Here is a 25,231-nt window from a genome sequence, read left to right as displayed (position 1 = left end):
AAACATAGCACATATTAAAACCACCAAAATCTGCATAGGCTTAGCATCAGAAACAGAAGAGAAATTCATGTTTGAAAAGAATAGCCAAGCCAATCCTGTAATTTTAGAAGGTCGCCGTGTTTGTGACAGTCTTCATTAAGTTCTAAAAATTAGAAAAAATAGTTTCCAGAATTTCCATTGTGAAGTTAATGACAGCATAATGCAGACTGCCAAAAAAAAAGTCTTTTGCTTAAAGTGTCATCAGCAACACTCCCTGATTCACTCAAAATTACCTCACTATGGTATGAGCTGCCCAGTGTAGTAGAGACTCACACATTTAACACAGTTTAATTGCACTGTTAAACAACAGAATACCATTTATTTAAGTATTTTTGGATGTTTTCTCCATTTTCAACTATACTGATTTAAATTACAACACAGAATACAAAGTGTACAATGCTCACTTTATATTTATTTGTATTACAAATATTTGCACAGTAAAAAAAAAAGAAATAGGATTTTGCAATTCACCTAATACAATTACTGTAGTGCAGTCTCGATCATGAAAGTTGAACTTACAAATGTAGAATTATATACAGAAAATAACTGCGTCAAAAATAAAACAATGTAAAACTTTAGAGCCTACAAGTTCACTTAATCCTATTTCTTGTTCAGTCAATCGCTCAGACAAACAAATTTGTCTACATTTGCAGGACATAATGCTGCCCGCTTCTTGTTCACTATGTCACCTGAAAATGAGAACAGGTGTCCTCATGGCACTGTTGTAACCGGCGTCACAAGATATTTGTGTGTCAGATGCGCTAAAGATTCATTTGTCCCTTCATGCTTCAACCACCATTCCAGAAAACATGCGTCCATGCCGATAACGGGTTCTGCTCGATAACAATCCAAAGCACAGCTGACAGATGCATATTCATTTTCATCATCTGAGTCAGATGCCACCACCAAAAGGTTGATTTTCTTTTTTGGTGGTTCGGGTTCTGTAATTTCTGCAATGAGGTGTTGCTCTTTTAAGACTCCTGAAAGCATGCTCCACACCTCGTCCCGATCAGATTTTGGAAGGCACTTCAGATTCTTAAACCTTGGGTTGAGTGCTGTAGTTATCTTTAGAAATCTCACACTAGTACCTTCTTTGTGTTTTGTAAAATTTGCAGCGAAAGTGTTCTTAAAATGAACATGTGCTGAGTTATCATCTGAGACTATTATAACATGAAATATATGGCAACGTGTGGGTAAAATAGAGCCGAAGATATTCAATTCCTTAGGGGAGAATTGTATCACAAATTTAATTAAACACATTTTTTTTTTAAACGAGCATCATCAGAATGGAAGCATGTCCTCTGGAATGGTGGCCAAAGAATGAAGGGGCATACAAATGTTTAGCATAACTGGCACATAAATACCTTGCAATGCTGGCTACAAAAGTCCTATGTGAACGCCTATTCTCACTTTCTGGTGACATTGTAAAGAAGACATGGGCAGCATTATCTCTCGTAAATGTAAACAAGCTTGTTTGTCTTAGCGATTGGCTGAAAAAAGAAGTAGGACTGAGTGGATTTGTAGGCTCTAAAGTTTTGCACTGTTTGTTTTTGAGTGCAGTTATGTAACATACAAATGTAGATTTTTTCCCCCTAAGTTGCACTTTCATGATAAAGAGATTTCACTACAGTACTTGTATGAGATGAATTGAAAATACTATTTCTATCATTATTACAGTGCAAATATTTGTAATGAAAAATATAAAGTAAACACTGTACACTTTGTATTTTGTGCTGTAATTGAAATCAATATAGTAGAAAATGTAGAAAACATCCACAATATTTAATAAATTTCAGTTGGTATTCTATTGTTTAACAGTGAGATAAAAATAATTGCGATTTAAAAAAAATTAATCACGATTAATCATAGTTTTAGAGTTAATCATATGAGTTAACTGTGATTAATCGACAGCCCTAATTTTAATCTAAAGCATCAAGTTTTGAAACAAGTTTTAGAAAGCTTCAACTTCATTTACATCAATGATTTAAAGAAAGTGATTTGAATCATGATCATTTAGGTTGCTCCACTCTGCTAAATTCTAAAGTGTGTACCTTGGATCTTAAATGAGGAAGTTCTCATGGTTGATTTTAAAAATAAGCTTGTAAAGTTTCTAACTGACTAAGCAATGTTCAGAGGCGTTTTAAAATTAAGATAAAACTTTGAAATGGATCACTGCTTTGCAGTGCTAGTTGAGCTATAACTTATTTTTAATGCATCTATGTGTTGAACACAACAAGAATCACTACAAGAGCAGTCAATTTTCCTTATCTGAACAACTATGGACCACTAATTTTGCATGTTTACACAAAAAGTGAATACATTATATGTGGAAGAAATTCAACTGAAGTTAAGATTAGAGAAATCCTCATCTTGTAAGTACACCTCTACCCCGATGTAACACGACCCGATATAACACAAATTCGGATATAACGCAGTAAAGCAGCGCTCCGGGGGGGCGGGAGGGACTGCACGCTCCAGCGGATCAAAGCAAGTTCAATATAACGCAGTTTCACCTATGACGCGGTAAGATTTTTTGGCTCCCGAGGACAACGTTATATCGGGGTAGAGGTGTACCATAACTCAAACAGATGAGGATACTATCTAATTATTCCATTTTGTATTTTTATATCCATTAAATTTTGTAACACCTAATGTCGACATGCATTAACTGTATATTTTTACTAGCAAAAACTGTCTCTCAAATGTACAGATAAAAATACAACTTGAGTCAGATAAGGAACCATTTATCAAGACTAAAGCATGCCCTGTTTTATGCAGATTTATGTTCTTGCCTAGCTTGCAGTAGTCAGTCATTCACAAACTCAGTCGCCAATATTTCCAGGACTATGGCTTATTAGGGGATAGGAGTTTCCCCTAATGTTATACTACTTCCAGGCAAAGTAAGTTCCAAGTTTTGAATCATTTGGGTCCTTAAGTTACATTTTCAAAATGAAGTAGAGTACACTTCAACTATGTCTTCCATGTAAACACCCACCCACACCCTTCCACCCCCAACCACCCAACAAGACAACTTCAGATCATGCAGGCCTGCAATTTATTTTCCTTCACAACCTCACAAGACTTTTAGAGCCCAATACAAAAAGAGTTAATTTATTATTGGGAGCAACACAGCAGCTTAAAATGAAGAGAGAGAAAAATACAGCATGTTGAGAACAAATTCTATTACATCCTTGTTGTCTCACACACAAAGTATTATGATAATGGAATATAGGAAAAAATAGAGTAAAAGTAAAAGCAACAAAATATTTGCATGTGGCCAAAGTTAACAACACATTTTTAAGAGGTGAGTCTCACTGTTGAACAATTTATAAGCATACCAAATGTAACTCAACACAATCTATAAATAATGAATCACTAAAGAAATAAGATCTTCCAGATAAGCATCTACTAGCCTTCCAGGTTGACAAAGGATTCAAGGTCTTTAAATAAAAAAAAAATGTTTTAAAGTTATGAATCAATTTTGTAAGCTTTCACACAGAGGCAGAGGGTGTGTCCTTGGATTGTATTTTGTGCAGAAATCAAGCTTTGGATCAGGGATTGGAATGTCATTGCCTGTCAAGTATTGCAGATTTGCATTATGTGGCATAATCCAAGAGTTATTTTGTTGCTTATACAACCCCATATACTTTCTCAAATTACTAATTATGTGCAGGATCAGAGAGAGTGCATGAGGGGATATCGTAATATGTCCAGTTCCGGGCACCATACCTTAAGAAATATCTGGCTAAATTGGAGGGAGTCCAGAGAAGAGCAACAAAAATGATTTCAAAAAAATTTAGAAAACCTGACCTATGAGGAACGGTTAAAAAACTGGGCATGTTTAGTCTTGAGAAAAGATGAGTAAGTGGTGAGGGGTAGATCATATTCTCCATGTCCATTGAAGGTAGGACAAGAAGTACTAGGCTTAGTCTGCAGCAAGGGAGATTTAGTTTAGAGGTTAGAAAAAGGTTTCTAATTATACGGGCAGTTAAGCTCTGGAATAGGCTTCCAAGAAAATGCTGTGGAATCCCCATCATTGCAGGTTTTTCAGAACAGGCTGAAGAAACACCTGTCAGGCATGATCCAGGTTTACTTGGTCCTGCCTCAGAACAGGGGGCAGGATCAAATGACTTCTCGAGGTCCCTTCCAGCCCTACTTTTCTAGGATTCTATAACAGTGCACTCAAGTCTCATACACAAAGGGATAAGTATTAGGAATTACATAATTGCGTATTTTAATACCCTAAATATACTTTAAATCTAGGAATAAGTAACTAACTTCAATCTTTATAATAATAGCCATTAAAAAAAGTTATACAGTCAACACTGACCTCCATGTAACATACTAAGATAAGACATTTGAAAAATCAGTGTGCTTTAAGACCAACTCAGAACACGATGTCCAATCCATGTTTATTTTCACTGGACTCAATGTAATCAGAAAACATTACAAAGGTAAGTTTCTGGTTCATGATTTAGTTATTAGCTTTAATTTTAAAAATGGAGAAAACAGAATAAGGAAATTCTTATTCTTTGTGTTGCCAAACTAGTAGAGCTATGGTTCATAACGAGATGTTGAACACAGAAGGGATGAAAAAAAAAAAAAAAAAAAAAAAGCTAAGCACAATAATGATTTCCAAGTCTTAACATATTTTAAGTAGAAAAGTTATGAAGATATACAAACTGGAAGAATGACTAATCTAGATCTATACAGAATATTCCAAAAAAATTTTGCTACTCAGTTTGCAAAGTGAGACTTCATCTCTGTGTACTCAGACATTTCCCATCACTATACAGAAACAAAAACAACAAGGAGTCTTTAAGGTGCCACCAGACTCCTTGTTGTTTTTGTAGATACAGACTAACACAGCTACCCCGATACTATACAGAAACAAGATTTGAAATTTAGACCAATCAGAACAAAGCTATTCCAGCCTTGCCAATATTAATACAATTCAACAGTTATTTCCCAAACCACCACATTCTCCATCAAAGGAATCCAGTGTACTATAAAATTGCTCAGAAAAAGGAGGTACTACTTGAAATGGGCATCTTTCCAGTTGTTTCTTGAAAGGCTGTCAAATCTTATAGTTTCAGAGATTAAGGATAATCAGAAGAGAAAGCTATAACAAAATACATTCCATACAGGCAGCTAAATTTACATTACAGATGCAAGAGTCAGGAAATGAAAGGTAAGGTTTAATCATATATTTCCAGAGAATCCCTGCCTCGGTCAATCAACAGGCTGGTGCAGTCAATGAGGCAGCCACAATTTATTTCTTATTGTCAATATACAATTAATAGACCTGTGCCTTATCCATTATACACTGAAGGCCTAAATTTGGCAATTCTGAGTAAATCTATTGTCTTCCTTACATTAATCCAGGGTAGGCAACCTTTCAGAAGTGGTATGCCGAATCTTCATTTATTCACTCTAATTTAAGGTTTCACGTGCCAGTAATACATTTTAACGTTTTTAGGTGGTCTCATTCTATAAGTCTATAATATATAATTAAACTATTGTTGTGTGCAAAGTAAAGTAAATAAGGTTTTTAAAATGTTTAAGAAGCTTCATTTAAAATTAAATTAAAATGCAGAGCCCCCCGTACTGGTGGCCAGTGTGAATGCCATTGAAAATCAGCTCGCGTGCCATAGGTTGCCTACTCCTCCACTAATCTAACTAATCAATCATGTTATTTACATATGACCCCCTCCATAATGAAGTACACAGATGGAATGGTATGCAGTGCATTAAGAAAGGGTACATAGTGAGACCTATCTTGCATGTGTGTTCCTCATTCTGGACAACAGTAGATTATTTTGGGCTTGCTTAGGTTTTTAAACTATCACAGTAAATTTATTACATTTCATTACATGCCTTTGGTTTGCTTGCTGTACTTCATTCAACCAGTGCAGTTAGCTATTTCATTATTATAATGTATATAGCCAAGAAGAATTACAAGGTGTATGTGAAAACAATCTTGGCTTTTCCCATATTTGAAGTGTTTCACTTTGCTGCCTTAAAGACAGACTGTAAAAAAGTATTTCTTTTAAAGGAGTGTGTGCCCTTTTTTCTTCTTCTTCATGATATATAAAGATGACCTGACTATCCTGCTGCTCTTTTCTTCCTCTCCACAATTTTTCTTGATGTTCCTAATATTTCTCAGGTCAGAAACATGCATGTCTGGTCTTCCCAGTTTTGCTGGATAACTTTATGGGAAGGAGGGGGGTGAGTCTCAGATTTTTATTATGAATCCACACCTTAATTAACAGATGATGGATGATGAATCTTCAACTCAAGTCCTCCTCTTTGGAAAATTCTCACTGAACATCAGCATTAGAAACAGATGTTAATGTATACCAAAAACTAAAATTTATTTTCCCTTTCAACTGGTCAGCTCTCATTTCTTGAAACATCAGTTTCACTTGTTCTCTTGCTTATCCATGGTCTTTTAGGATGTACAAGACCTGTATTTCTAATGTTAAACAGAAATTGCAAAATTCTTAAATACTGAAGTTTTCTTTATACATCACAAAACAAGAAACGAAACAATTTTTCCCCTCCCTTTGCAGGTCAAGTTTAAGTTACAGAAGATTTTGTATAACATTCCTTAAGTTGGTCAGTGTTTTTTGTTGTTCCTCCCCCACCACCAAGAAATCAATAAAACAAAAATTCCATCAACAGAACAGCATGTCTTGCATATGATGCACATTTAATGCTTGGATCTTACTGAATGAAGCAATTTTTAGTAAGACAACCAGTTAAGCAAAGCCTCAGCTGCTGTCAGACTTGCCTGGAACCTAGATGAACTGGTAGGGGAAGAGTTGACTGGTGGTAGAATGAGTCTGAGATGTCACTGAAGGATGCAGTGTCAGGCCCTGCCTCCTGATAGTCAGATCTAATAGTTGGAATGGAGGGCAAAGCCTGACATAGGGTCGGGACTGAGCAGAGGATAGCACTGGAACCTAGAACCAGGGACAGGCCGGGGATCGGAACCAAAATCAGAGTCTGTAGACAAGCCAAAACAGTTCTGTAGCTGGAGTCCAGGTGCAGGCCAGAGGTCAAAGCCAGGTGGTTAGAGTCCAAGGGGGTCAGGAAGCAGAGGCAAGGCTGGAGCAAGGTTAGAGTAAAGCAAGGACAAGACTAGAACAGGGCTCAGGCAAGGCTGGGGCAGGAACAAGATCAGGAGCAGGCTGGGAGTATAGCTCTGATCTGCTGCATTGCAGTGTGAAGGTTCCTGGCTGGTAGTGCTGTTGTGTTGGGGAAATACCTGAGCCTAGGGGTCATCTGACCCAGGCTCCACTGAGAGTTAGACTGCTGTCACATGCCTGAAGGCTGATACCATTCACAAAGAGCCTGCAGTGTAAGGTAGTTCAGCTGGGTTCTTGCAGAATGCCTGAGTGGTGACTCACAACAGGTCTGTTGGAGGGGCACCTCTTGAGTTTCTGAACCTAACGGCCCCTGTTGGCAGGGCAGCTGAGCGAGCAGCCCTGGTTTGGCTGCGCGTTTGCCTCACAGACAGAAGCATTGTGATATTGCACTTGGATGACTAATTGAACCAAAATGGCTGTAGCACTCAAGTTGCTAGTCTACATCTGACTGAAGTCATGAAAACTGAACCAGTTATGACCTGCTCAGGGCTTGTCAACACAGTGCATTAGTGTACACCAGCTGGGGTGTAATTTCTAGTGTATACCAGCATGTCGCACTTCAACTGCCCGTATGGGCTCTGCTGGCATGCATTAACAGTTCCTTTTTGTGCTTTTATGGAATTTTTAGTGCATGCTAGTAGGGTCCACATGGGCAGTGAGCAACACATGTAAAGCACACTAGAATTTATACCACAGCTAATGCACACTAACACTGTGTAGATAAGCCCTCAAGGTTACTCTGTTGTAACAACACATAGCACTAATGAAAAAAAGTATTACAAGCACCTATGGGTAGATAGTGTTTTATCAGTTTGAACCAATCTCTTAGTGGCAAGTACAACAGATTCCAATACTCTATCAACAAACTAGTAACCTTAAACTCAACCATACCAAGGAACATTAGGGTTAAAAACGTTAAGAATTTAATAAAGTACAGAAAAGAAAAATAAAGGGAAGGAAAATAAATCAAATATCCTCACCATTCACACATGTGTACAACAGAGTTCTGGCTGTAGACTTAAACATGGAGATACTATACAGCAACTGCATAACTAAGTTAATGTTTAATGATTTGACAGAAACACCTGGTGATCAGATGGGAAGAAAACATATTTGAAATGGGCACTATTAAACTCAAAATACTGACAGAGAACACATCACCAAAAGCAAAGGCAAAAAAAGCCTAAAAATAAAAATAAAGAAACAGATTTTTTTAAAAGTAGTTTTTCAATTTATTACAGGTTGGTTTTTCTTCTTTGAGCTACAAAGTGGCTGCAGTAAATGTATTAAATGCAATTCTAGTAACTTGTTCACATAAGTTGTTAGAACTAGATAGACAGTCTCAGAAGGGCCAAGAAATAATGGCAGAATAAGTTGATGTTCTGCATTTACTGTACATGACATACCAAAAAAGCCTTCAAATTATTTTTGATTGCAACTTTAAAATATGCATGCTTTTTTCATCTTCTTAGCACACTTTTAGCGCAGCTACACTCTAGGGGGAAAACATTATTTGAAGTTAACTACAATGATCACTGCCACAAAATTTGAGTCCAGCAGCTTTTTACCTTGATTCTCCAGGCAATTTGAATTCAGGCCAAATATTTGTAATGTAAGTGGACAGGTGGGTATGAGAATGGCTTTGTTGTTCATAAATCAATATCCGATATGCAGAGAAACGTATGAGCAACTGTTACATTAAAAATTTCTAACCTGACAGCTGAAGCTGCAAAGGAACTAGAATGAGCAGAAGCTAAAAAATAAGCATAATTTAAAAACTAGCAGTAGTATTTAGATCAGCTACATATAGAAGATAATTTTACTGAATATTATTTTTCTGACAACTCACCTCTTTGCAGTTCCCCATCTGCTTATTAAGATCAACAGTAAGAGCAAGATGTGATGATAATCAGCTTTTGAGGTACAGCCTGCTGCTTGAGCCAGTGGAACATGTTTACAATGGAGTAAAGGACATGTGGGCTTAGGTGACTTTTCCACTAGTGATCCCCTTCTCTGCCCTGTGTCCCCACCCAAACTAGCCTGGCACCATCTGCTACCCCACTCTAGGAAACATTACTTCAAAGTGTTTTCTTTGAAGGTACAACAATGATTCCACAGCACTGTTTTATTCCAGTAATAATTGCAGAAGGTTCTTTGAGGGGGCGGTGGGGAAATGGAAGGGGGAAGTGTTCTTCTTTGGTTTGAGGGAAATTGGAGGGGAGGAAGAAGAGAAAATTGCCACTACCTCTGGTGACCCATCTGCCAACTACTGGTGAAGTTCCCAAGACTGCTTATGAACCAGTCACAAAAGATACATAAAAATAGAACAAGACACACTGTAAGTAACTGCCATAATAACTGTTTATTAAAAACCAAACTGTTCAGTTTACACCAGCAAGGACAACTCTTCACTAAGGTGAATTTTGGGAACAAGAAACTGAACCATGTTCCATTAGACTTATTTTATTTCTGCAAAATTAACATTAAACATGCTATTCAAAATAGCAACAATGTAAAGATTGAGGGGGGAAAATGAAAAGATGCAGGACAAAAAACATTTCACAGTTCTTAAGCTGTAAACTTGAGAATAAAATGGCAATCAAGTATCTTAATTGTCAGGTGGCTATAAAGTGAGGTCATAAAATTGTTCTTGGGAAAGGAATAATAGCTATGTGCATAACAAATACATGTTCTTGCATATATATTATATAGTTGTAAAACTTAAAAACTTCTATACCCTAGAAAAGCCATCACAAAACAATGGTTCCCAACCTTCTTGCTGGAGCCCTGGTACAGTTACTGCTGCCTGATCTCCATCTGTTTCCTTCTCTTGCCCTTTTACAGTTCATTCTTTGACTTTTTGTTTGTTTGTTTGGGGGTGTGGGAGGAAGAGACTGAGAAAAGGGGAAAGCAGAAGCATTATTTGTTTTCATTCCACTTCAGTTTTCCCTACTCACTGGGAAGTTTCATGCTGCTAGAGCAGGGGGTTCCACTAGCATTGCTCAAAAATGATCTGAACAATGAGACAAAAGACACACTTGGGCTAGTAGGCTGCTGTCTCAGGCCACATCTACAGTATGGGAACTCTACCAGCATAGCTACAGTGCCATAGCTATGCTGGCATAACCTAACAGCGTAGACACAGCCTACGCTAACGGAAGGAGTTTTTCTATTGCTGTAGGAACACCACTTCCCCAAGCAACAGTAGCTAGGTTGACAAACATTCTTCTATCAACCTAGCTACAACTTGGGGGTCTACACTGAGGGTCAGAAAACTATAGTCTCTCAGTGTTGCAGATTCTTCACACACCCAACCGACACAGCTATGTCAACCTAAATTTAAAGCATAGACCAGGCCTCAGACTATAATTATGTACCACAAGAGCTACTGCCAGATTTACGTACATTAAGGCTCAGTCTACAATTAAATTTAAGTCGACATAACTGTGTCACCAAGGGGTAGGAAAAATCCACACCAAGCACTGCAGTTATGCCAACTCAACTCCCAGTGTAGATGCAACTAGGTCAAAGTAAGAGTATTTCCATCGACCTAACTACCATTGCTTGGGGAGCTGGTGTTCCTACAGCAACGGAAATACCCCTTCTGTCACTGTACGCTGCATCTACACTACAGTATTATACAGATGTAACTATATAGCAGGACAGTGCCTGTTAAGTAGACAAGGTCTAAGAGAAGGCAGGTAGCTTTCAAGAAGATTTGGCCACAGCATCAGACACACACATTCAAGGTGGAGGTAGGTGGATCAGGGGACATGCAATTTTCCCTGCCCCACTGATCATCAGCCCTAACAAACCCCTCAATTACTATGTTTGTCCTACAGGAGGCCCACACCGCTGGCTGGGGAAAAATGGAAATAAAGATAGAACAAGAAAGATGGTGAAAACTTATTTTCAAGAAAAAATTAGCACTATAGCAAATAGATTTGACAGTACTTGGCAGAGATTGGGACTTTGGTTTCAAGACTAACAATGATCAGATGATCAAATTTCTCCCTCATATGGGCATTAGGTTTGATATTTAAGGTTTCAGTTTAAGTTAATATTGTCACAGTCTAAGTCAGGGGTAGGCAATCTATGGCACGGGTGCCGAAGGAGGCACGCGAGCTGATTTTCAGTGGTACTCACACTGCCTGGGTCCTGGCCACTGGTCCGGGGGCTCTGCATTTTATTTAATTTTAAATGAAGCTTCTTAAACATTTTAAAACCCTTATTTATTTTACATACAACAATAGTTTAGTTATATATTATAGAAAGAGATCTTCTAAGAACGTTAAAAATGTATTACTGGCACGCGAAACCTTAAATTAGAGTGAATGACCGAAGACTCGGCACACCACTTCTGAAAGGTTGCCGACCCCTGGTCTACGTTCTGACTATTGAAATTAAGGAAGTGATTCTGTGATTAAACACAGAGTTGTGTTCAGCTTACAAACAGAAAGTAGTCACACTTACAAGGCAGTCTGAGTTCTAGCATGCCTTCCTTATTGAATGTTTACCAAAAAGCCTGAAGGAAACACTTATTTCTGGCCTATTACTCTAGTCAGCTGCCTCTTTTGCATTTAAAGGCCTTCTACCAAAAACAAAACAAAAGGCAGCTATGTTTTAGACTCATTTTAAATAAAACAGAGGATGGCATAATCAGGGTAAAGTAGGAAAATGAAAAAGTCCAAGTTTTAATACAAATCTACAGTGGAAGAACAGAGAAGTGATTCTCCCTTCTATAAAAAGCACCTTCAGTGGAAATCAAGGCATGCATAACTGGGATTGTTTGCAAGTACAGCAACTTAAAGGTTTGGTACCAGCATCATTTATGACTTTGTGCTAATTGTAATACAATGATCTATTCAGAAGATTCACAAGAGATTCCATTGTCACTATTGAGGATTCACTCATAGGGCAACTTTAACAGTCCCAGCCGCAATATTTAAACGCTTAAAAAATGTGTGTGGGGGGGAGATTTGGGGAGGGAAGGGTTTCTAGCCTCTAAAGTTGCAAAGATAACCTACAACACACAAAAGGAGCATACGGGCTTGTCTTACACAGAGCAGCAAGGGGTCTGCTTTCTAAAACACATTAACTGGTCTGGGCAAACCCTGCTTGTTCAAGCTAAAAGTTCCCTAATGTGCTTTAACATAGTGGTGTTGAGCACTACGTTAAAGCACACTAGGAAACTTGATGCTATGTGGCAAGGTCCGCCCAGACCAGTTAGTACACTTTAGAAATCATACCCCCATAGTGCAAATTGCTGCTTCATGTAGGCAAATTGTAAAATTATTGTTGTGTTGTCCTCTCAGAAAATCTGCAGGCAGACCACTCCAATGTCTTTAGTAGGGCTTCTCCAAACTGCAGCAAAATGGAAACGTAGGTCTATACTAGAAAAGGTTTGCCAGTATAGCTATACCAGCAAACTCTCCTAGAGTAGATGTATCAGGAAAAGAATTTTTTTGCCAGTATAGTACACAGGTTCCTCAAGTAAAATAAGCTGTAATGGCAAAAAACACTTAAGCCAGTATATAACCGCATCTGCCTCAGGATGGTTTGCCAGAAAAGAAGTATTGGAAGGAATACAAGTCATCTTCCCCACACCCAACATTAGTATACTGGCGAAAGTTTGTAGCACAGACCTGGATTTAGCCTGGTCAGTCTTCACTGTTTCCCAGCAGACTACTCAGTGTTACTCGGCTACTACTTTGGAAAGCAATAAACAACAAGAACTGGAGTTATTAATTTGGAGTACTCAAAAAAATGAGGCAGGGCAGCATAGAGTACTGGAGACAAAAAAATGACACAAAAGCAAAGAAGGGACAGAGCAGAGCACCACACACTCCCATCGCAGTAGACAGGAAACTGGTAGACACCTCCCTCAATCCATCCATGAAGCAGTCAGGAGGCTCTTTAGAAATGATGACAAACTCCAAATTTATCAGGCAGATACTAGCTTGAAGATAACTCCAAAGCAGAATCCAGAGATAGCAGCCAGTAGGAATCCAAGCACCTTCCCCTTTCCCAGCAGCTGCAGCAAGGGAAAGTCTGCTTCTCACTTGGGCCATTGTCTCTGCAGAGTGAAACTCATCTTTCATATCAATCTTCGGCTAGTGGGTTTACTCTATCTGATTTCTTGTAAGTTTTCCAAACCTTGTGCGTGAGAAGATTGTATTAGTTAACTGGATGTGAGAGATTGTATATACTTATACCTGAGACTGATTTTGGAGAAAAGAAAGATATAAAGGGGACGGGGAAAGGGCGGAAGAAAATGAAGACAATATAGGGAAAGAGAACAACATAGAGAAGAGTGAGAGTGTAGGTAAATAACCATGATCTATCACAGGATAGGCTGTGTCCATTGAGGCACATTAACCCTGCATTATACAGGAGAGACCCCAGAATTAAACAGCTCTGCCTTTCAAAGTTCTTTCCTTCAAATTTACTCCAAACAGGCTTAGCATTCAAGCTAGTTGGTGGCTTGTACAATTTTCATGCTCTGCTTATGAATGAAAAGCTGCCGTTTCTTTATCACATGTTCAATTAAGTCCCATAGCTCTTTGATTGAAAGTTACTGAGGAGCAGAAAACTATGATAACAGTCATAGTATTTTGACAGCAATTTTCAAAACCAGAAAAGTTTATTTTATTCCAAAATATTCTCCAGAGACCTGTGGCTATTAAGTTAACATGTATCACGCTGCTGCTGTAACTACCTTCACATCTGCTGCAGTCTTCAGTTTTGAAGTCAACAAACTCATAGTCTGGAGTTCCAAAACTGTCTTAAAGGGCATATCTATACTTACAGCATTGCAACGGCTGCTGTAGTGCTTAGTGAAGACACTACCTATGTTAAAGAGAGCTTCTCCAGTCCGTGTTGGTACTCCACCTCCCCCAGAGGCGGTAGCTATGTCCACCAAGTCAGTGTAACTATGTTGCCCAGGGGTCTGGATTTTCCACATCCCACAGCAAGGTACTTTTAACTGAAATATGTTTGTAGTGTACAGGAGGACTCAGTGTTCTTAGATTCCCTCCCAAGTGCACAGCCAGCCTCTCTCTGGCTGGCAGGGATAGGGGATACTCAAGTTCTGCACACAATCCTATGGAAGTTAATGCTAACGTTAAGTATCAGAGGGGTAGCCGTGTTAGTCTGCATCTGTAAAAAGCAACAGAGGGTCCTGTGGCACCTTTAAGACTAACAGATGTATTGGAGCATAAGCTTTCGTGGATGAATGCCCACTTCGTCAGATGCATGCTAACGTTATCAGTGTTACTGAACATTACTCTTGGCATTTAAATGGTCTTTATGCTTAAAAGCTGAGTGGGGCAGTTGGGGGTGGGGGAGTCAGGTCACAGTTCCCAGTGCTAGTTTCAGGAAGCCTTAGGATACGTCCTCAGTACCGGGAGGGGAAGAGTTTAAGATTTAAAATACGCAAATTCGACGTATCAGAGCCGACTTACCCCGCTGTGAGGACGGCGGCAAATCAACCTCCGCGGCTCCCCCATCGACGGCCCTTCCTCCTACCTCCGCTGGTGGAGTACAAGCGTCGATTCAGGGATCGATTGTCCCGACAAGACGCGATAATTTGATCCCCGAGAGATCGATTTCTACCCCCCCCCCCCCCCCCGATTCAGGCAGGTAGTATAGACCTGCCCTTAGTGAAATAGGTAGGACAGCACAGCATCAAGTCACCTTGGAAGGATCTCTGCACAGACTAACGCTATTTTTGAAGTTTATTTCACCCAACATCAGCTCACTGCTGTCCCTGTTCTCCCAGGCACGGGGGCAGTGTCCTTTCCTTCCCCCTCCCCAGCTAGGAAGGTCAGTATCGCTCCCGACCCAGTAACACGATCTCACCTTGTAATGAAGTCGGCGATGCCGCTGCTGCTGCCAGGGATAGCGATTCTCTTGGTTTTGTCCGTCGGCTCCTGGGGAGGGGCCGGGGCGGTGGCCGGTGTCCCCCCATGCGGCAGGTGCTCCGGGGCGCTTCGGCGCCGGTTCACTTCGTAGGTGTTGCGGGAATTCAGGTTAATGTCTATGAAGCCCAGAGGCGCCGGGCAAAGGGTTCCCGCCGCAGCAGCCCCGTCGCTGCAGTCCCGGGGAGTCCGAACGCCGGCGGCGGCTTCTGACGGGCTTTCAGTCCCAGCTCCGCTGCGGGGCGGCGGGGGGCTACCGACCGCCGCGCCACCCTCCGGATCGGGCCCCAAGCAACAACTTCTCAGAGGCTCTTCGAGGGCGGCCCCCGCCGGCGGGCTAGCCCGGCCCGCGCCGTCCCCCGGCTCCGGCTGGGGATCGGGGAGGAAGTGAGGGAAGCCCCCATTGGGCAGTCTCATTTCCTCCTCCTGGGGCCCCGGCTCGGTCCGCACGGCCCAAGCAGGCGGCTCCTCCGGCTGCAGCAGGAAGCCGGCGTCCCCATTGGTCATTCTCCCGTGGGGGCCCAGGACACAGGCGGCCCCGTTGGGGGGTCTCTCCGGGCAGCACTTGCAGCCCAGCCCCGCAGGCGCGGTGGGGCCGACCTTCCCGGCCAGGTACCGCTGCAGCAGCAGCTCCTCCTGCCCCGAGCCCCCGCTCAGGCTCCGGCTTCCATCCCGCTCCCCGTCCTCCTCCTCCGCCTCCTCCTCCTCCGCCGCCGCCGCCTCATCTTGCCGGCCCGCGGGAAACAAGGCTGCGCTGCCCTGAGCTCCGGCATCGTCCGGCCCAACCATTTGCCGCCCCGTAGCCCCCGGGATGCCAGTGGCGCAGCTGGGGGCGGAGGGGGCGCACGAGCCCCCCCGGCGCAGCGGACCAAGGGGGGCGGGCGCGCGCTACTCTTCACACCGCGAGCCGCGGCTACCGCTAGCTCCGCTCACCGCATCGGACGGCGGCCTGGGGCAGCCCGGCTCACGCAAGCGCACAACAGCGGCAGCCCCCAGCCAAAGGCGGTTCCACCATAGAGAAGCAGCGTAGACCTACCCGCTCAACCCTGGAATATCCGGTATCATAGAGATGCCACCTAGAGAGGATCCTCCCCATAGGAGGGGAATCTCGGATTTCCTTTACCATACAAGACCTCCTTACGCTCAGTTCCCCTTACCGTATTCTATCTAACACCCTCTCATTCACATGAGAAAAGACTGTTTCCATGACGATATTCATCAAAACCCAGACACTACCAGGTACCATATTCCATCTGAAACCACCGCCTCTAAAATCAGATCCCAGTAGCCACAGGTGTAATTACTGATGGGTAACAGCAGCATCACCCAAAGGCATGAGCTAGACTACAGACTTCACTGGTGTCGGACTGAACCATTTAGTTCCACTATGCTGATACCCCTTCATTTCATACTATACAAGTAGAAAGGTGGAGAAGTAGAAGCTGGTGAGAAGGGGGTATGGTGTAGTTAAATATCTAGTGCAGCCTAGGACTCAGGCTTGCTCAGTTAAAGCTAATGATAACATTACCTCCTGCATAAGGCAGGCCTTGGGGGCAGCTTCATGCTTGTGAAGTGGTGCAATAAATTCAGAAATTCCATCTAAACACACACAGCTCAGGAGCCTAATCTTGGTTCCCAGGCAGCAACCACATTAGATGTGACCACCTCTTTTTGACGCCTTCTAAACCAATGGTGTCCAACCTTTTCAGCCCCTTTATTGCAAAGAGGGGAAGAGACAACAATATTTAGGGGAAGGTTCTTCTCCCTTTGCACCATATGGATGGCACAGAGGGATCAGAAACCACAGTAAATCCCATGCTGAGGATTTCCCTAATGTGGGGAGAGACATCAATGGTATTTGGTGTCAGCACAGCCAGCTGCTATGCCCCCTCTCTGAACAGTAACCACACAGTGCAGTGCTACTACAGGTCTGTCGCATCTTACACGCATTTAACATGCGCAATTTCAACTTTACGCGGTCGGGGGAGGGGGAGAAAAACAACAATTTTAATACTATACCTGTAGTGCGAGCAATTTCGCCTGCCATTGAACTCAATGGGGTTTTGGCTATATGCAGTTTTCGCTTTACGCGCTAACCGCAGAACAGAACCCCCGCATAAGATGAGACAGACCTGTATTCCCCAATGCTTTCTGGTCCCTTGTGGGATCACAGCCAATCAATGCAAGTTAGAGCAGCCCTCTGGCTGCCAAATCCCACACTGGGGCAGAGAATTAGGTAGGTATAACTGATTGTTGGTTCTCACCTTATCTTTTCCCCACCCCCTTCCTGGGCTGATCAGGTTGATGGAGGGGAGGGGGACAGAGAAGAGAGGGGAAACCATTCTTTGCTAGGTGCTTCCTCGTAGGCTCAAGCAGAGCCAGTGGAACATGTATCCAGCCCTCCTTGGAGAGAGCCAGATTAAGACAAATTGAGGCCTCTGAGATACTACAAGATGAGCCCTCCCCCCAAATATCTGTGCCCCCATGCTGTTTCCTCACCACCACCAGATGTGGCAGAATGCCCAACATGCTGCAGGAACAGCAGCAGCAGTACCGGATCCCTTTCTCCCTCTCCTATGAATAGCTGCTAAGGGGACAGAGCCACTGAAGCAGTGGGGGTGCCCCCCACTTCTTACTCCAGAATCTGAGGTGTTTTTGCCTGTAGGGGTAGGCCAACCCTTCTGTGCACTTCTGTGACAGAGTCCTCTGTTGGAATGGTGTTGGCAGGGCTCCCCAGAGCAGTTGGGGTCTTATTAAGAAGAGATTGGAATGAATGGGGTACACTTCTCAAGGCTGTCTACAGACTGAGTTTACATCTCTACACCAATCATGCATGGTTCACATTTCCAAGTTTTTCTTCCCGGCCATGAGGGCTGGAAACTTACCAATTTTCTTTCCCTTTATCTTCTGTTTTTAAATGAAAGTGGAGAGTCTGATATAATTACATGACTCCAAGAACCTATGATCAGGTTTACATAGTGCATACACCTTAAGGCAGCCCTATCCCTCAGCTTTCTGTAGTCTGGCAGGGAAGCAGTGGATTCGCTATCACTAACAATTTTTAAAATCACAGGGCACAGCACAAAAGAGAACACATTTTCAATTTAGTATCCATTACACAGTTTCTTAACTGTTGTCCTTGAGGGCTATTTTTTAGAGTCTCAAAGCCCCAGGCTGGACACCACTTTTCAATCCAACTGACTGCTTTCAGTTGCTTATAGGAGACTCCTATATGCCTTTTTTCATAATACAAGAGAGCTAAGGGACATTCAGTGATAATGAAAAGGCAGCATATTTAAAAGTTATGAGGGCTAATTTTTTTTTAGAACATTGCATAACTAACTTATGAGATCGAGCATCAGAGGGGTAGCCGTGTTAGTCTGTATCCACAAAAACAATGAGGAGTCTGGTGGCACCTTAAAGATTAACAGATTTATTTGGGAATAAGCTTTCACCCAGGGTTTTTTACCCACAAAAGCTTATGCCCACATAAATCTGTTAGTCTTTAAAGTGCCACCAGACTCCTCGTAACTTATGAGACTCATTTTGCTAGCTCAGTAGGTATACAGGAGCAGGATCCTAATGGGGAACATAAGCCAAGGTCATGTTCAGATTTTCCTATATAATTTAATGGAGGTTCCTTAACATGCCAAACTGCGTGGGAAGGAAGGAGTTAACATTATAGATAAAATGTTCAAAAACAACTACAGATTTTGGGTGTCCAACATGAGCCTGATTTTCAGAGCATTGCAGTTTCCACTGACTTCAGCTGAAGCCTTAACTCCTATCACACACACACACACACACACACACACACACAGATTCCAATGATGCAATTTCCACATAAAATTTAATATTAACCTTAGATCAACTACATAGATCACATTACAGAAAAATATTTTAAAACCATATTTGCAATATGACACCATATCCGCCACACACCAATAGAAAACCAAACATAGAATGTGTAATGTACTTTATTAGAGACGCACCAACTTTATATCAGTCATCAGAAACACATGAAGCCATAACCAATAAACATGGACAAAGGCGGACAAGGATGCCTGTTAGCAGTTGAGTTTGAGGGTAAAGATATGTGGGCTGAGGTTGGTAGAAAGGAGATAGTTGAGGGTAAGAAGGGAAACTGCTGAACATAGTGCAGGGGTATTGAATGATTTAGTTACTAACTTTTTATGTTTCACTTTGGGTCTAGCGACCTTAACTTGCCGGTGAAGAGTTTTGTGTGGGGAAATCTACAATAAGCAAATGTTAAGTTCTGATATTAAGTAGAGACTAAAATAGGGTAAAAAGGGAGGAGGAAAAAGCATAATAGTAAAAAATGGTGAGAAGTAAAAAAGGTGGATTTTGAGGAAAAGTTGAAGAAGGAAGTAAGGATGCTTGGCATACAAAAAAAAGAGATATCATTCTAGGTGAAAGGCGAAGCTTGGAAAGTGTCATGAAGATGAGTGACATGAGCAGACAAAGGGTGAGACTGTGAGAAGAGCAGGCAAGAACATGGGGAGCTACAGAAAATGAAGCATGGACAGGAGCAGAGCTGTGCAGGAACTACAATGTTGTACAGACAGAGAGGTTTAGTGAAGGGGCATGACATGGAGGTGACAGAGTTGTCAACAGAAGCGGAGAAAGAAAGCAGGGAGAAAGTTGTGGAGGACAGATATGTTCAATTTCTGACATGTTTTTCTTTAAGGAAGCAGCAGGACACCCATATCAGAAAGACATAGAAAAGACGTGAACATAGTCAAGGGTGGAAAAGAAGAATTACATCTCATTATAGCATAAAGCTTATAATAGACTTAGCCAAAAGTTAGTGTAAAGAAGAAAAAAGTAAAAGAATGAAAACCCAACCCCTGGGAACATCAGCAAAAAGGGACAGGGAAGAAGAAAAGGATTTTTCAAAAATAGTGTTAAAGGAGTCATCAGCAACACAGAAAATGAAGAAAGAAAGGACACAGCTACAGATGTCCAAAAAAGAGAGGCTCTCATGAAGTTCGTAAGCATTAGAGCAGTGGTTCCCAAACCTTAACAACCTGTGAACCCCTTTCACTAAAATGTCAAGTCTCGTGAACCCCTTATTAAAAATGAATATTCCCAGGGATTTTCTCCTTTACCTGAGAATAACTCAGTGATCTTGGAAATATAAAATTTGTTTTTATGACATGCTTATTACACACTATTTATTATTATTATTTATCATTACAGTATTTTTATTACATTAAGAATGTAAGCAGTCAGAATGAGCGCTACCCTGACATCTGGTGGTGAGCTGTGGAAAAGGACATCAGCGTCTGATCTCATTTGCATGGGCACACCCACCCTGCCTAACATGTTGGACTGCCTGCCCAAATGGTCACTTTGGCTGCTGTGGGATCCCCAGTCTCTGTTATTGGGGCAGGAGTAATAAAGCGTTGTTATCCTGGTTATCAAGGACAGTAGAACTGTACTTGGCATTTTATGATGGAGGGATTCGCCTTCTACGTAGCAGCACTCACGAGGCAAGGGACATGGGTTCCAAAGCCCAGTGAACTGAGAGAGGTGGGGGATAGGTATGTGTACCTGGTAGTGTAGGCCCCTAAACACCACTTTTATCTCTCTTCTCTCCAGTGTGTAATAACAGAGCCAATTTTGACTCCATTAGGAGTCTTGTTATATGCTATAGAGCTGAAATCACTGATACCTAGATCTAAGCATTAGACTTACTTTGGGCTAGTGGTGCACCAGCACCGAGGCTCCCCTACCAGCTAAATTCACTGAGAGCTGAAGTCACTAAAGAGCCAAAGTTACTAAGTGCTGTGTTAAGTGGGGGGAGAGCCTGAAGACAAGTTGGTGGAGCGGATAGCAGGACGGCGAGTGGAGCAGAGCGGAGCAGATAGCCGGGTGGCTGGCGGAGAGCAGAGCGGAGTGGCCAGCAGGACAACTGGTGGAGAGGCGCAGCTGGTGGTGAAGATTGCAGCAGAACCCCATGGAGAGGCATGGCACTCTGCCGTCAACCCGAGCAGCGGAGCATGTAAGATGCCCTCCATACCTCCCCCCCACTTCCACCCAGGCTGGGAGGTAAACTCTGCAGATGAACTTCGGAACTCTGGGGGTGGTACTGACCAAGGTCAGAAACTGTGGGTGGGGTGACTGTTGGGTTGCTGGACCCTAAGGGGGAAAAGGACACTGCCAAATCAACTTGGGGGTGGGTCTTTTGCTCATGGTTTGTGTTATGAATTCGGTTTGTGGTGTTTCCCCAAGATAATGCCGCATTGTTTTTTCCTCCTTTATTAAAAGGCTTTTGCTACACTCAGACTCCGTGCTTGTGAGAGGGGAAGTATTGCCTCTTAGAGGCACCCAGGGGGTTGGTATGTAATTGTCCCAGGTCACTGGGTGGGGGCTCGAGCTGGTTTTGCATTGTGTTATTAAAACAGAACCCCTAGACACTGAACCCGGCCCTTGTTGCTGCCAACTCTGACAGGCAGAAGGGTTACATGAAAATGGCAACACTCTTCCTAGATCTCACTTTCGTAGCTTGTATCACTTTGAATACACCTGTTAGGAGCCTTGTCTTATATGTTTCACAAAGGAGTATCAGCTGTGAAACAGCACAAAGATAAATAAATATATGGAGATATACCTATCTTGTAGAACTAGAAGGGACCTTGAAAGGTCATCAAGTCCAGCCCCCTGCCTTCACTAGCAGGACCAAGTACCGATTTTTGCCTCAGATCCCTAAGTGGTCCTCCTCAAGAACTGAACTCACAACGCTGGGTTTAGCAGGCCAATGCTCAAAACACTGAGCTATCTCTCTGCTCAAAGAGTTCCTTCTACACAAGCATTCAGGTCTTGAGCAGTCCAGGCAAAACACACATTACAACAAAGCTTAAATTTGTTCATAATGATTTTAAAAACAATACTAGCAGCCTATTTAATTTTAAAAACAGCAAAAAATATCCACCTCCCTTTCCATTTCTTATAAGGAGTCTTGAAGTTTAAATCTTCTCAGTGTGATAGATATGCTTGCTTTGATCTGCTTAGCTCTTGGAAGCTGCTGGCCCCATGCTGCCCAGGGTCCCTAGGGACAGCTCTGTCTGCCATTAGGGAATTCCTCCCCGATAACCCCCTGTAACATTTCACAAACCCTAGTTTGGGAACCACTGCACTAGAGAGATGAAGGAGAATGAGCACAGAGAACAGATCATAGATATGGAAAGAAAGATTACTTTTGTGATCTTCTGAGTGGGCAGTTTCACAGGAAAGGAGAGGGCGGAAGCTCAAGAGAAGACAGAGCAAAAGGACTAACCACATGAGTAACGTCTACAGGGTCAAGCAAAGGCTTTGAGTGGAAGCAATATTCCCATGACAATGTCTATGGGCACTAATTAAATAAAGCAGCAAATTAAAGAAATAAGGAAAGCTGTATGTGTGGGGAGCAGCAGGGTCTAAAAGATGGATCATATTTGGTGGTTAGTACTTACAGGCAATATCATTTGCTTTTAAGAGAAAGTTATTTTTCTTTCCCCCTCTAATGCTGAAACAGGACTGCTTAGCAAGTCTTGTCCAGCAATAACTTTCTTGCTGCTTCCTCTCTTGGGACTTTAAGCCACACTATTTTTCATTGGAGAATTTTGTAAGTTACTATCCTCCCTTTCTATAATAAGTGTCAGAGGTTACCCTTAAATGTAACAGTCTTGTAATAGAAGAAACTGTTAGAAGAGTGAAATAATGTTGCTAAACTTACCTTTCAAAAGGGGAAATATCTAATTCTCTTGGAAACTCCTGGCTAAAGGAGTCCTCCATTTAATGACTCCCTCCTCAAAGTTTCCTTTAATCTGTGGTGTGGCAGAACAACCTGGCTTTATAAGCAGTCAGCTGGAGCATGCTCAGTACAAGGGAGAAAGCCTCAACTGCACAAAAGCGTTTCCCCTTCATTTTAATCCTTTCTTCTATTAATGGAAATTTTGAAGAGCAATAGTTTTATCTGGGAATACTTACAGGGATCTCTGTCTCTTTCTCTTTTTAAATAGAATGTTGTGTTCTCTTATTGTTTACTTTCTTGAGCTACAAATCATTGCTAGAGCTTCAGGGTGAGAAAATCTGCTGGGGCTAGTTTTAATACTAAATAATAACTCTTTATTATCTTGATTTTATTTTTCTCTATCCTCATTTTACAGATACAGTGCTTCATGTATGATTTCAGAAGTGTATTTTTTACCATCTCTCTTGAATATAGATCTTAGCATCTGGGTAAGACCAGGAATTTGGAGCTTTTGGATTTTCCTGCTAGACAAGCCACTCTCTGGCCCCAATTCTAGGGCTTCCCACAGCCCTGGCCTGTAAGCCAGCATACAGGTACTAGAAAGCTAACAGATCTCCCCATGGAGGAACAACCCAGGTGTAAGAGGGATATCTATGGTGGCACAGAACAGAATGCTGTAACCCTTGCACTCCCTTTCAGTGAAGGGGCATGGGCGGGAGGAGGGTCTATCATGGTTTATGAGTTAATTGGATTGTTAGATTTGTGTCCCACAAGCTGTGCCATAAATAATGTTATTTTTAACAGTCTGAGCCTTACTTTATCAATAACTTCTTATGATGACCTTTGTACTTTATTAACCTAAGCATGCAAGAAATTCAAAGTGAAACCAATTTGTTTTCTTAATCCTTTTCTTAGCGATAAAGAACTAATGATGTTACAATCAAAGAATTCCCAGCTTGCATTAATTTCCCCAACCAAAGACATATACCGTGTCACAATTGGCTGACATTTGTACTGTGATGTCATCTTATTATAGTGCCATCCCAGAAGTTTTCAGATTTCTGGTGTCTAGAAGGGGCTGACTTCATGGAGAAGCGGTGCTCTTAAAGAGATGTTATACAGCAAGAGCAAGCTCCTAGCATCTATGTGACCATCCCAGCAGAATTAGCTAAACTGGTATTGCACCTTAACATTATGTGGTAACATGAGTTTGCAAACACAATTACATCAACACCCCCAGGTTGAATTTAGGGTTAAACAAAATTTGTACCTATGCATTTTGAGCGGGGGAGATCTTTGCAATTTTCATCCATTTGACTCAAACTGTTCCACCAAATGTATTTGCTGGAGACATTCAATATCTAATATTTTTAAAATAAACAAACAACCCTATACTAGACCTGATCTTTCACTGAGTTCCCAAAGGGGGAGTCAGCTCTGTGGGAATATCAGATCATTAGGTTCTGCATTTTAGCAATGGGAGCTTGCTCCCAAAGCCCAAGATAAGAAATTACATTTTTTCTCCAAATGTCTCCTCTGTGAAATATGGGGCAATGGTGAGGTATGTGCACACCCTTCAGCAAAGAGTCACTGAAGTGGAGAAAGTTTATAAAGTAACTTTTAGACCTCATGCCATGCTATTCTTATCCTGGCATAGTTTATCTGAAAGCACTCTCAAGTGATTCTGCTCTCTGAATCAACAAGATGCAGGAGATGAGTAGCACCTTGGACAAGACAATTTTGCCTTATAACTTAATTTTTCCTTTTACCAGGGCATTATCACCTCCCCCAAGTGTGTTTATTTGGCATGGCTGACAGCTTCTTCAGGAAATAGATGACTCTTTAATCTAGCAGTGAAAGACATAACGAGATTTAAATGGTTAGAAGTAGAAGATAGACGAATTGACTAGAAATAAAGTGGAATAGTGAGGGTGGAATAGTTTACCACTGGAATAGTTTACCTAGGAACATGGTAGATTCTCCATCTCTTGAATTCTTTAACTCAAGATTGACCGTCTGTTTAAGTTATAGCATATATTTTAGGAAGACATTCTGAGCTTGATGCAGAAGTTACCAAGTGAGGCTCTATGCCTTGCGTTATGCAGGTGATCAGATTATATTATAATGGTCCCTTCTCACCTTGAAATCTGTCAATCTATATGAAACCATGCAGCAGCCTTCTTCAGGACTGCTAGCAATCTTTTTTCATCCAGACTCATCAGCTGCTAGAGGCAGTGTCAGAGCACATGATTTCTTCCCCTCCGATCATTTTCAAGGTCAAGATTTTAGACACATGACATGACCTGAACCACATTTATAATACACCTCTTGACTGTATAATGTTTTAAGGTTTTAAATTCCTGAAG

General features: G+C 41.8%; 1 protein-coding gene across 8 annotated transcripts in view; it reads right to left on the bottom strand.

Annotated features, from left to right (window-relative positions):
• Positions 1-22,987, bottom strand: part of TBC1D12 (TBC1 domain family member 12) — an 88,206-nt gene extending 65,219 nt beyond the window's left edge. For 4 of the 8 annotated variants that reach the window (XM_005292540.5, XM_005292542.5, XM_005292541.5 and 1 more), the window contains exon 1: positions 15,051-16,046. In XM_005292540.5, the coding sequence (XP_005292597.2) occupies positions 15,051-15,898 (848 nt within the window). In that variant the 5' untranslated portion in view covers positions 15,899-16,046. Of the gene's footprint in view, positions 1-15,050; positions 16,047-16,145; positions 16,190-22,847 lie in introns of those variants that run through there. The other 4 variants (XM_065552079.1, XM_065552081.1, XM_065552078.1 and 1 more) reach the window with 3 other exon arrangements.
• Positions 22,988-25,231: the final 2,244 nt, after the last annotated feature.

Source organism: Chrysemys picta, chromosome 7 (genome assembly GCF_011386835.1).
Source record: "Chrysemys picta bellii isolate R12L10 chromosome 7, ASM1138683v2, whole genome shotgun sequence".
Classification (NCBI taxonomy): domain Eukaryota; kingdom Metazoa; phylum Chordata; order Testudines; family Emydidae; genus Chrysemys; species Chrysemys picta.
The sequence above is the reverse complement of the archived record's forward strand: the minus strand, read 5'-3'. Positions and strand labels throughout refer to the sequence as shown.